The sequence below is a fragment of the Scyliorhinus canicula genome, chromosome 23 (genome assembly GCF_902713615.1).
Source record: "Scyliorhinus canicula chromosome 23, sScyCan1.1, whole genome shotgun sequence".
Taxonomy (NCBI): domain Eukaryota; kingdom Metazoa; phylum Chordata; class Chondrichthyes; order Carcharhiniformes; family Scyliorhinidae; genus Scyliorhinus; species Scyliorhinus canicula.
The window spans coordinates 1,446,599-1,459,418 of NC_052168.1; the positions used below are offsets into that span (position 1 = coordinate 1,446,599).

At 42.7% G+C, this 12,820-nt stretch overlaps 1 protein-coding gene across 3 annotated transcripts in view; it reads left to right on the forward strand.

The window, feature by feature from the left end:
• The window catches only part of LOC119956312 (RNA binding protein fox-1 homolog 1-like), a 229,362-nt gene that overhangs the window by 75,069 nt on the left and 141,473 nt on the right, over nucleotides 1–12,820 (forward strand). The window contains exon 1 of one of the 3 annotated variants that reach the window (XM_038783413.1): nucleotides 10,777–11,412. The exons of the other annotated variants lie outside the window; for them this stretch is intronic. Within the exon in view, the coding sequence (XP_038639341.1) occupies nucleotides 11,368–11,412 (45 nt within the window). The 5' untranslated portion in view covers nucleotides 10,777–11,367. Of the gene's footprint in view, nucleotides 1–10,776; nucleotides 11,413–12,820 lie in introns of those variants that run through there. 3 annotated transcript variants of the gene reach the window in all.

A 12,820-nucleotide genomic window follows, 5' to 3' on the forward strand; every position in this document is an offset into this window, starting at 1 on the left:
TTTGGGCCTAGGTAGGGAGCTCATTCAGAGGGTCCGTATAGACCCGATGGGAGGAATGGCTTCCTTCTGCAGTGTAGGGATTCTGTGAAAAGAAACCTTGGTAATTTATTTTAATTATTTAGTTTTTATTGTGTTATGACAAACTGCCAACAGAAGCTGTGTAGCTAGTCAAACCAGTTTCGCGGCCATTTTCTGTACTTTTATATCCTATTTAAACAAACTCTAAAGACCTTCATGTGGTGTTCTGATCAAGCAACAAAGTGTCTGGATAGCACTTAATAATTTTCCAGGAGGTTTTTTCCCCCCTGGATGTTTATATAAAATGGAGAATAACTTGTCCTGTTCAATACATCACACCATAGGCCTGCCTATATTAAAACTATTTATAATGTGTTATCACTGCTGACTCTATACCGAGTAAGGGACGAGTGAGGACTTGGACTAATTGCATCCCAGAGTCCTTGTGGTTTGTTCTAATTGAAGATTAACTGGAATTTTGAAATGAATATTTTGAACTGAGTGGATGTAACTGCAGTGTGATAAACTAACTTAATCCACTTTCCATAGTTTCCTGCCTCTTTGATACATTTATATCGAGGTCAGATTATAATTCACTCCTGAAAACCTAAAGTTTTGCCTTCCCTTATTTCAGTAAAGATTTTAGTAAATTGGTCAGAATAGTTAGTAACCAGGACAATCAGTACATGGTTTGTGATTCAGCTGGTAGCCATTACCAGCGTTAGTTGAGATTGATTCAACTGATGTGAAGACCATGCGTTGTTGGAATTTCTGGTCTGCAAACCAGATTCCTTAATTGCAAACAGCAAGTCTTTTTGGAACATCAAAGACGGTGACAAAAACTATGTGCTTCAGTCGCCAAGTTTTTTTTTATAGCAAAATTACTTGCACGCCATTTTACATTCGCCATTTTCGTATGAAGAAATATGTTAAAGGAGGTACAACTTCAAAATAAAAGTCATTCTTCTAGCCAGTAAAAAATAGCTTTTGTTTGAATTGTTTTTTCCAGTTAGGGGGAAATTTAGTGCGGCCAATCCACCTACCCCGCACACCGTTGGGTTGTGGTGGTGCAGCCCACACACACAGGGAGAATGTGCAAACTCCACACGGACAGTGGGCCAGGGCAGGGTTCGAACCCCGGACCTCGGTGCCATGAGGCAGCAGTGCTAATCACTGTGCCACCCCGACTTGTGCGTCTTTTGCATATGGTACTGTAAGAAAGTATTTTTAAGAGAAGGTTACTTCTCTCAAGTGTAATTAACAGCACTGCAGTACTTGTGAAGGAAAGGTTTGACAAGTATGGAGACCTACCTCAGAGCATCTTTGACTGGAATTCTGTTGGCTGAAGTTTGCAGGATAGGTCCATCGATCGCCCCTGCTCTGCACTGATGCCAGCACATCTGCACAATCTGAATTACTTCGTTGCCAAATGAATCAAGTACTTTTTTCCTAAGGATTACATGAGCAATAAACAGCAGCTACTTCAGCCCAAATTAGGGAATTTAATTTGCTGAGATATAACTGGAGCCTGGAGTCAGATTCGAGTCACCACATTGATTGCAAAAAGTACCTATATATATTTCAGTAACTTTCTTACGCAATGGTGTCAAGCTGGAGAAACAATCTCCTCTGATTTTTGTACCTATGATCTATCATCTGGGAAATGCACAATGGCAGCCAAACCCTGGTGAGGGAGAATATAAGGGCAGAGAGAGCTTACTGAGTAGCAGAGATACTTAATCACAGAGTATGTCTTGTCGATGGGGGACTGTTATATCCAACTTTATTGTGCAACTCCTCGTGGCTTTTTCAGAGATCTGCTTGCTTCCCCAGTGAACCATGTCATTGGGAAGCTGGAGGTTTTGCTATTTATAAGCTAAGTTTCGTGAATAGCTAATGAAAGGAAAGAAATAAAGTAAAACTTGTATTTATATCGTGCATTTCATGATACTTTAGTACCAATGATATATTTTTGAATTGCAATCACTGTTGTAACATGAGACGGCAGCAATTTGCACACTGAGACAAATGATCAGATAATCTGGTTTGGTTGTGTTAGTTGACTGCACTGGGAGAAATTTACTGAAGGTTGCAGATCTAGTGGATGTTCTCTACCTGAATTTCAGGAAGACATTTATTACTGTCTGTCATAACGCAAGGCACAGCACGATTGGATTGATGTATTGTTGAAATGCAGACAGTGAAGGATAGTAGGTGAGTGAATATCAACGAGAAATATAAATAGTCTAATCCTATCCTTACTCTGTGATAGCCATGTTGCCTTTTAGTCACAAGATTCCAGTTCAAGGTTCAAGCACCACTTTAGGACTTGAGCTCAATAATGGAGATTGTCAGTACAGTACTGAGGGAGTGCTGCACTGCTTTCTTGCAGATTAAAAGATGTGGGTAGCACGTCTAAGGCTGCATTTATTCACTTCCTATCACCAGTTGTAAGGATAGTGAGTTACCTATTAGCAGTTGTTTCCAATTGAATGGTTTGCCAAGCCATTTCAAAGCACAGCATCAGTGTAATATCGATGAGACCCCTGGCTGAATGTGCTGACATTTTTGGAGTGTGTGCAGATTAGAGCAGGTAGAAATGACAGCTTCCTAACCTTGGCAGCTTTCATCGTCATTTTCTCAAATACACAGATATAATCAATTAGTTTCACAATTTGCCGTGATATGATCTGAACTTATAATATCTGATTTTTTTTCCCCCTGAGTATTATAATTTCGACTTCACATCATACATGTTATCAGACTATGCCAGGTCTGATTATTGTTCTAGCCCAGGAATGTGGGTAGATGGATAAGGTTGGGGGCTAAAATTGAATTTGGTCAAAAGTCATCTTGAATTCGGGGCAGCACGGTGGCGCAGTGGTTAGCACTGCTGCTTCACGGCGCTGAGGTCCCAGGTTCGATCTTGGCCCTGGGTCACTGTCCGTGTGGAGTTTGCACATTCTCCCTGTGTTTGCTTGGATTTCGCCCCCACAACCCAAAGATGTGCAGGCTAGGTGGATTGGCCACGCTAAATTGCCCCTTAATTGGTAAAAATTAATTGGGTACTCTAAATTTATATTTTAAAAAAGTCATCTTGAATTCAAGATCTTACCGAGTAACCAAAGAATTCTGCTGTAATTAAATGAGAGAACGTAGTTGAGAGGAGAATCAGATGAGGTATCCGCATGATTGAAAAGCACGCTGGAACTTACACAAAATATGATCATTTGAGGGAGATCGAGGAAGGTAACCTTCACCTGGCGAACTGTATCCCACCAAAAGTCATTCTTCTCAGGAGGAAAGGGACAAGGGTAGAAAATTAGAGGAAGCGGATAAAAATAATGATTTAAAAACAAGACTCTTTACCACTATTTAATTGTCATGACAACATAAATGAGTTATTGGCCTGTATGCAGAGGATCTTCGTGAATCACCTATACACACCTACCTACCCTGAAAAAAAGGTCAGTGTGGAAATAAGAGTTGCAGCGCGGTAATTCAGCAGCATTATTCAGTCATTGCTCTTTGTTTGTGGGCCCCTATGCAAACGGTATTACAGTATGATGTCATCCTGAAACATTGATACATCAGGAACAGCGAGGGTTCAGTCTGCCCTTCATTTGTTTTAAAGACTGTAACCCCCTCTCTCAGTGATTCCATATTGAAATCTGTGCCGTAAACTGCTCATTCATGATTTTTTTTGTTTCTTTTTTATAAATTTAGAGTACCCAATTCATTTTTTCCAATTAAGGGTCATTTTAGCATGGACAATCCACCTAGTTTGCACATCTTTGGGTTGTGGGGGAGAAACCCACGCAAACACGGGGAGAATTAGGGCAGCACAGTAGCATTGTGGATAGCGCAATTGCTCCACAGCTCCAGGGTCCCAGGTTCGATTCCGGCTTGGGTCACTGTCTGTGCGGAGTCTGCACATCCTCCCCGTGTGTGCGTGGGTTTCCTCCGGGTGCTCCGGTTTCCTCCCACAGTCCAAAGATGTGCAGGTTAGGTGGATTGGCCATGATAAATTGCCCTGTGTCCAAAATTGCCCTTAGTGTTGAGTGTGGTTACTGGGTTATGGGGATAGGGTGGAGGTGTTGACCTTGGGTAGGGTGCTCTTTCCAAGAGCCGGTGCAGACTCGATGGGCCGAATGGCCTCCTTCTGCACTGTAAATTCTATGTAAATGTGCAAACTCCACACGGACAGTGACCCAGAGCTGGGATTGAACCTGGGACCTTGGCGCTGTGAGGCAGCAGGGCTAACCCACTGCGCCACCGTGCTGCCCTGCTCATTAATGATTTGAAATGGCTGTGGAGTTTAAGCAATACTATGCAGACGGTGAACATTCATTTTCTAATCTGATGGTTAATAGGGTCAATCCTCAGGGCTGCGAGTATTAGCCTTTAATGAGTGCTTTGAAACTGTGACACGTCACCTTGATGTGGTAGAGTTTTACTGGAAGCCTATGCTCAGCCAATCATTGGCTGCTAGGATGATGGAGGAAGGAAGATGAACTCCATCTTGGACTATCCTGGGTGAAGGTTTGGTGGAAGCGAATGATGGCATCCCAATCGACAAAAAGTCAAACATTCACTTTCACCGCTAAAATTACAATTTTTCCTATTCTTCAAGGTTGGCTGAAGATAAAATAGGCTCCAATACCAAATTTTCTTGCTGGTCTTTTACCAAAATTGTTGCATTTTTGGTTTGTCCATTTTTTATTGCAAGCTTCAGCCAGGAAGTAACTGTATTCGTGGTCCAGCAGTTAATAGGATTGCTGTTTTTTGTCATCATCCTGTTCTGGGTGAACAGATCTTGAACATTTATCTCTTCCATACAACATTAGAAGTAATTACAGTATTAAATCAGAGGCACTAGATTACAGTTAGCAACGGACAGGGGATGATGCTGGCATACAGGCAGCTGTTGTGTAGAGCGCTGATAGTGGCTCATCTGTTATTGGGGGGAAGTAGAAAATCCCTGGCATGGAGCCAACCTGCCGGGCTGGCTAACATATGCCATGCTGCGAGGAAAGATGAAGCCATTCTGTCTTTGATTTTGTTCGTAAATAATGTGCTATGTAATGACTTTTTTAAAACTGTAACTCTAGAGAGTGTTTCTCCTGAATTGCCTGGTTGATTTTTCTATTTTTGCAGAATAGCACTAATTATGGCAAAGATAACAATTCTCAATTTGACAGTGAATTGAAACAAACCTTTTGTAGTTTCAAGATTTAAAAAAAATGAATTTGAAATCTGCTGAGCACCCCAAATACACAGAGCCACCCAAAGCAAGTTTAATGTCTGCTTGCTCAATTGTAATCTGAGCAATGCAGATCGGAGGCTACGGTGTCTCTCTGCAAGGAGAAAGGAAGCTCGAAAGATACGGGTGGTACCTAACACTCTGCAGCACTTCCCAGTAGGCAACTGCAGACAGCACTTATGGTTGGCTGTGTTCCTGCCCCCTTAACATGGATAATTGGTGAGAAAAAAGTCAGATGTTTTAGGATTGCGTTTTTCTGTTATTCCACCAATATATTTCATACATTAGTCATGGGATTGGGATGTGGCTGAATGCTAATGAGATGCTGTGAGAGATTAGCTTTGATGATCATAAGGATCACAGAAAAACTGTGGAGTGGATTATCAATACCAAGACACCAGTCACATGCTGGTTTGGTTAAGTATAGACGGAAATTAGTCACTGCTTTATTGCTTGATAGGCCACAGCAATTGTCCAATGTGGACAATGTTACCTAGATATTAGTTAAGTCCAAGGCCTCATTTGTTTAAGATTTACTTGTTTGACGTCGTACCTGGGTCTTCCCATAACAGCAGATTTCCCATAACAGCAGATTTCTCATAAGCCAACACGTGGATCAAGAACGCAGGTTTGACAAGAGATACTTGTGACAATAATGGAAAATGATTTGGTTTGCAAGAAGTAACAGGTTAGAATAGAGGTTTATATTGGGCAGCACGGTGGCCTAGTGGTTAGCACAGCTGCCTCACGGCGCTGAGGTCCCAGGTTCGATCCTGGCTCTGGGTCGCTGTCTGTGTGGAGTTTGCACATTCTCCCCGTGTCTGCGTGGGTTTCGCCCCCACAACCCAAAAATGTGCAGCGTCGGAGGATTGGCCACACTAAATTGCCCCTTAATTGGAAAAAATAATTGGGTAATCTAAACATTAAACCAAAAAAGAAAATTGAGGTTTATAGAAATAAAATAGAGATTTTCAGTCTGGGAGGTGAACACGGTTACCTTTTATTCTAAATCAACAACGATCAAACTAGCTGAAAGGAGACGTTTCTGCTCGGGACACATGAGAAGCGGTTGGGAGAGGCACTCTGGGATGGGGGGGTGGGAAGGGAAATGTTTCCTTGTAGGGTCAGGTTGAGCGACCTTTCTTCTCCTGGCCCACAAGATACTGTGTGGAAAGAAAATATTAAAATAACTCCCCTTCTGGCTCTGCCTTCTGTTCCTGCAGATTTGTCCTGGCAGGCAAAAGTAGCAGATTGTACCCTGATTACATTATTGGAGTCCGATCTGCCTATTTAAAAAGAACTGGGTTGGGACAGGTGGTCTTATCGCCTGAGATTTAAAATTGCATGCAGCCAAATTGGTGAAGAAGGAATAGTGAAATCCCCAACTTAATTTTAATTACTGCCCCTCCACCCCCCAATCCAGTTTTAGTTGAAATTGACGATTTGTTCACTCCAGCTTCCTATGGTCCTAGCAGTTGTGAACTGGGCAGGTGGCACAGTGGTTAGCACTGCTGCCTCACAGCGGCAGAGCCCTGGGTTCAATTCCGGCCTTGGGTGTCTGTGTGAAGTCTATACGTTCTCCCCGTGTCTGCGTGGGTTTCCTCCGGTTTCCTCCCACAGTCCAAAAACCTGCAGGTTAGGTGGACTGGCCATGCTCTGTGTCCAACAGTTAGGTGGAGTGGCAGGGGAGTGGGCCTAGGTAGGCTGCTTTTTCAGAGGGCGGGTGCAGATTCGATGGGTCGAGTGGCCTCCTCCTGCACTGTCGATATGTTTGCAAGAATTCTTTCTATGATGTTTCTCCTCCAGATATGAGCTTGAAGAAACATTTTAAAAGTAGTTTGAATTTATCTTCTCTCGCTTTGTCAAACAAATATGTAGACCACTTAACAGATAAGCTATTCGCAGGGAAGCACTCCAATATAAATAGAGGACATCACTTGCATTAATTGAAAGTCATTATGAAAAATTTGAGAAATTGTTTGAAAGGTAAAATGTCTGTACCTAAATGGATTCATTGGCATATATAAGAATGAGGAGTATTGTATCTTAGACTTAGCGAGGAGCAAGGAAAGCCAGGCTTTGAAATTTTGGAGACCTTGAAAACCCACTTTCAACCACCTAATATTATTTAGGAATGCCATGTGTCTAACACCAGAGCTCAGAAAGAGAGGGGGAACATTGATCAGTATGTAGCTGCAGTGAGATACCTAGCTGAATCTTCGTTTTGGCAATGAAAGGATGATCTCTTCAGAGAAACGATTATCTTAGGAACAAGAGATCCTGGGATGTCTGCCGAGAGAAGAAAAACTTACTCAAGAAAACCATTGCCATTTTCAGAAGCTCTAATGTCGCTAATCTTCACCTGAAGAATATTAATGGGGGGACTGGAGAGACTTTGCACTGCATTGAGGGGCATTACTTAGCACAAGTCCGTGGACAATTTGCAGAAGGGCCAGCAAAATGATCAAGGCCAGATTAGAAGATATAAATACTGTGGATGGCACCACAAGAAAGAAAATAAAGCATGTTCAGCATGGAAAAAGCACCACAACAAACTGAACCACTTTGCACCAAAGGGGAAAGAAGAAAAGCAAACTGAAGATGGCTCCTAGAGAGATGTTGGATGACGATTCTGATGAATCACTCTACAGCCTGGAAGTGGTTGGCACTGTCAAGTCACAAGGTGGTTTGTAACTGTTGAAATGATGTTTTCAGAGGGAGAGCATAAAGTTGTGAAAATTCTCTCAAGGTGGTGACCTGAAAATGAAGCTGTTGAAGGTAAAATTGAGACTCCGTGATGGAATCATTTTCACCCCACGAGACTAAGTTGAGAGTGCAGTATAATGGAAGGAAAGATCATTTTTAGTTCCAGATAGTGGGCATTAAGCCACGTCCATTTTCCAGTGAGAGCACACTTCAGTCATCATGGCATTGTGATGAGTGATAATGGCCTTCAGTTCATGAGTGAAGAATTCAGGCACACATGAAAGATTGGGAAATTCAGCCCTACACACCTTCACACTCTTCACAGCCAAAAGGAAAGACTGAGGCAGCAGTGAAAATTACTGAAGGGATCATCAAACAATCAATTAGACCAGCACAGATCACAGAGTCACAGAACTTTACAGCACAGAAAGAGGCCCTTCAGCTCAACATGGCCATCAAGCACCTATCTATTGTAATCCTATTTCCAGCACTTGGTCCATAGCCTTGTAAGCTGTGGCATTTCAAATGCTCATCTAAATCCTCCTAAAATATTGTGAGGGTTCCCGCTTGTACCACCCTTTCAGGCAGTGAGTTCCAAACTCCCACCACACTCTGGGTGAAAAAGTTTTACCTCTAAATCTCCTGCCCCTTACCTTAAATCTATGCCACCTTGTTATTGACCCCTCTACTAAGGGGTAAAATGGCTTTCTATTTACCCTATCTAAGTCCCTCATCATTTTGTACTTGGCACTCTGGTCTCCCTCTCAGCCTTCTCTGCTCTAAGGAAAACAACTCCAGCCTAAACAGCCTCTTTTCATAGCTGAAATGCTCCAGCCCAGGGAACATCCTGGTGAAACTCCTCTACACCCTCTACAGTGCAATCTCATCCTTCCTATAGTGTGGTGACTCGAACTGCACACATTACTCCAGATGGAGCCGAACCAGCGTTTTACACAGCTCCAACATAACCTCCCTGCTTTTATACTCTGTACCTCGGTTAATAAAGGCAATTATCCTATATGCCTTATCTACCTGTCCTGCCTTTAGGGATCTTTGGACATGCAGCCCAAGGCCCCCTGGTCCTCTGTATTTCCTAGCATCCTACCGTTCATTGCGCAATCACTCCCAAAATGTGGCACCTCACACTTTCAGGGCTAAATTTCTTTTTGCCACTGTTCTGCCCATCTAACTAGCCCTCGAAAACGTCCCGTTATCTAAGGCTTTCCTCCTCAAACCACTTTGTGTCTCATCTGCAAACTTATTGATCATAGCCCCCACATTAATTTCTAGATCATCAATGTACACTACAAACAGCTAGGGGCTCAGCGCCAATTCCTGCACAACACACTAGACACACGTTTCACTCACAAAAACAGTGTTCAAGGCAATCTAGAGAAACACACCGACTGAAGGCATGGAAAGCTGTTCAGTCCAGCAACTAATGTCACGCCACACCCAGACAACTCTCCCAACAGCCAGGAGTAGTAAAAGGAGTGAGTGACAAAATCTAATGACAGCCAAATTCCTCACTTTGGTAAAGCTGCCATGTTGTTGCCAGAACTGAGAGATGATAAGTTGGTCAGAGTGCAAACATTCAACAAAGGTCAGTCCACATGTCAACTTGGAACCTATGTGAAGCAATTGACACCTTTATTGTATACAGACAAAGTGAAATGAAAATGAAAAATGAAAATCGCTTATTGTCACGAGTAGGCTTCAATGAAGTTACTGTGAAAAGCCCCTAGTCGCCACATTCCGGCGCCTGTCCGGGGAAGCTGGTACGGGAATTGAACCGTGCTGCTGGCCTGCTTGGTCTGCTTTAAAAGCCAGCGATTTAGCCAAGTGAGCTAAACCAGCCACATGAATGACCACATGTATGGTCACAGGCAATTGTGTGCAACCAGAGAAGCTGGTGAGGAAGTTCTGATTTTGCCAAGTGAGCGTGGGACTGAACGACCCTCCGACTCAGAGGTCAACCGTCCCCTCAACAAATGTAGCGGATCAGCAACAACACCACAGCAGCCACACCCACCCCGGCAGCCACACCCGCCCCGGCAGCCACACCCGCCCCGGTAACCACACCCGCCCCGGTAACCACACCCACCCCGGCAGCCACACCCGCCCCGGCAGCCACACCCGCCCCGGTAACCACACCCGCCCCGGTAACCACACCCACCCCAGCAACCACAGCGGCACCCGGCAACCACACCCGCCCCGGCAATGGGCTGAACATCCCGAGGAGCATAAGAGGACCCTTCCACTTTAACGATTGTGTGCATTGGGACAGACTAGAAAGAACAAACAGATTTTTGTTGATTATGATAAGTTTCTGTGTGGATTATGTCTGAAGTAAGTTTCAAATTATAGTGCATAAAATTTGTTTTGGCTTTTTTTGAAAAAGGGGATATTTGGATAAATACCTTTGGACACTGTGGCTCACCGTACTCACATGACCTCTGTCATATGTAAATAAGGGATTTGGGCAGTAGCCATTTTACACAGCACATGGAACAGTGTCATACATGAAAGGCATTTGTATTGTTAAATATGTTCGTTGCTGCAACAATGTCAGAGTTATGTAACACTAATAGCTGGCAGATTTTGTATTTAGTTTTCTTTTTAAGCGTGTAAAATGTTTGATTAAAATAACAAAGTAGGAGAGAACCATGTTAACCCATAACAATTTAAATTCAATAGTTGGGTTGATAATGGAATGTTTTTTCAAATTCTTATAGCAGAATCCAATTAATTAATCATAAATATTAGAACAATAGACATCGCTAATCTCCTACACTAAACGATGGGCTTGTTGTACATACTGAAGGGTTAACTTGTTCACTGCAACCTTGTCAGACTTTGTAAGTTTTATATTAGTGAATAGTGTCTCTCCTGCTACACAAAGAAATTCAACAAGATTAGCTGTGTTGCTTTTTAAATGTTGCTTCAGTAACGACACAACTCAATGTTTAAAGTGATTGGAATGTTCTGTTGAAAGGCGTTCCTGCAGCTTTCTACTGGGTAAAAAGTGAAGCCTGTTTGAGCTAAAGTGGCAAGTGTGCACCTGTTTGTATCTATTACAGTGCAGGCGCATTACTTTAAAAAAAGCTTTTGGGTGGGGAAAGCAGTTGCCTTCTCTACAAACAGACCGAGTCTTCAGGGCCAGGACATGAGGGTTAATTCACAGAAGTTTGATTGCAACAGCTGAAAACATGTTCCCGGGCACAGAGCCTCCCCTCCTCACGTTGCTGAAGGCCTGCACTGTGTGCATCGCAAATCCTTAAACAGCTGTTCACGATTGACGGATAGACCAATTCACACACTCATCCCAGCTTCAGTGCCGTGGTTCTCTTAATTCGAGTGCCCTCCAGCAACTTGTAAGCATGTTCAGTGTCTACTGTATGGAATATCCTTACCCTATGTTACAGGTGAGTGCTGGCTTAGAAATCCACGCTTTTCGCAAACTGTTATTCTGGGGCTGATACTGGTATTTTCTTACATATTGTCTTTGGAATTTGTAGAACTGTCTTCTGTGCTCAAGTTACAACAATGTAGAACCAGTATAGGTTCGTAGGCCGGCTAAAAAAAAAAAAGCACTCTAAGGTGCAAGAGCTTTCTGATTAAAATGTGTTGAATTCTCTGAGGTTATTTCTGTACTGCACTGCAGAGTTCGATGCATCTTGAAGCAGTACTGCCACTATTTCCATAGAGGGGAAGCTGGAGTATGACATTTCAAACTCTCAATTTGTAGACATTTTTTGCTGCATTGATGCACACCATTGTGCAGCCAGCATTATCGTTAGTCCCAGAAAGCGGTATTTCTAAACTTATCATATTTAAAAATAGCTTAATATTATTAGCAATATTGATATGCAATTTGGAGTAAACATTACTTTGTATTACTTGTCAACCAGGGACAAATCCCAAGGATCTAAAGAATGGTAAAATAGGCAGAGGAAATCGGCAAGTTTGGGTTAACTTGAGTACTTCTGTACTAATGTTTAGGAGCTCTTTAATGGCATAGCTGGTGAGCACAACTTTACGTTCAACTTAGCTTTAAGCGTATGAAGGTCAAAGGTTTGGTCATTCGCTTGTACAGAACTAGGTAAAGTAGAAAGAGGTTCTCCCATTGGTCTCGGAGCCTCTGAAGGAAAATCTGTGACGGTTAATGCTCCTCATTATTGTCCATTGTCTGCTGCTGGAAGCCTATCTGTGGGCCCTGGCTAGAGGAGAGGGTCAGTCTCTGCTCTGATGCTCCTTCACAATTGCTTATCTTGCTCCTATTGAACATTTAAGTCAGATTGATCGCTTCTGCAACAGCAACTGCAATGTAGAGGTATTTAGTTGGAGGTGAAGCACTTTAAGGTGTCTCCAGGACATAATGAAGTGCTTTATAAATGCAAGAGCTTTATCTCTTGGTGAAGCTGGCAGTGTCTGAGGACCGTACTTGAATGAGCAGCTTCAGAAAGTGGGGGAAATAAATAATGAACCTTTCAGGACCTCCCTCCAGGTGTGTAATTTAAGTGTTCAAATGTAATTTGGCAGATTAAATTATTTCTTTTGCCTTCCTTTTGAGGTAGGAAGTTCCTCCTGATAAATTTGGCTGATTCCCAAATTAGGAATTTGGTTGTATGATCATTTCCATCCTGCAAATCTCCATCTGTTGATTGGTCCATAATATTAATGATTTTTCCAAAGTTGTTGACAATGAAGCCGAATCAGAGATTTGTATAAAACCGTAGAATATTTGCGGAATTTGGAAATTAGATATTTAGGCCAAATGTGCGAATACAACAGTGGTTTTGAAGCAGTAATATTGGAATATGGAAATGAAAG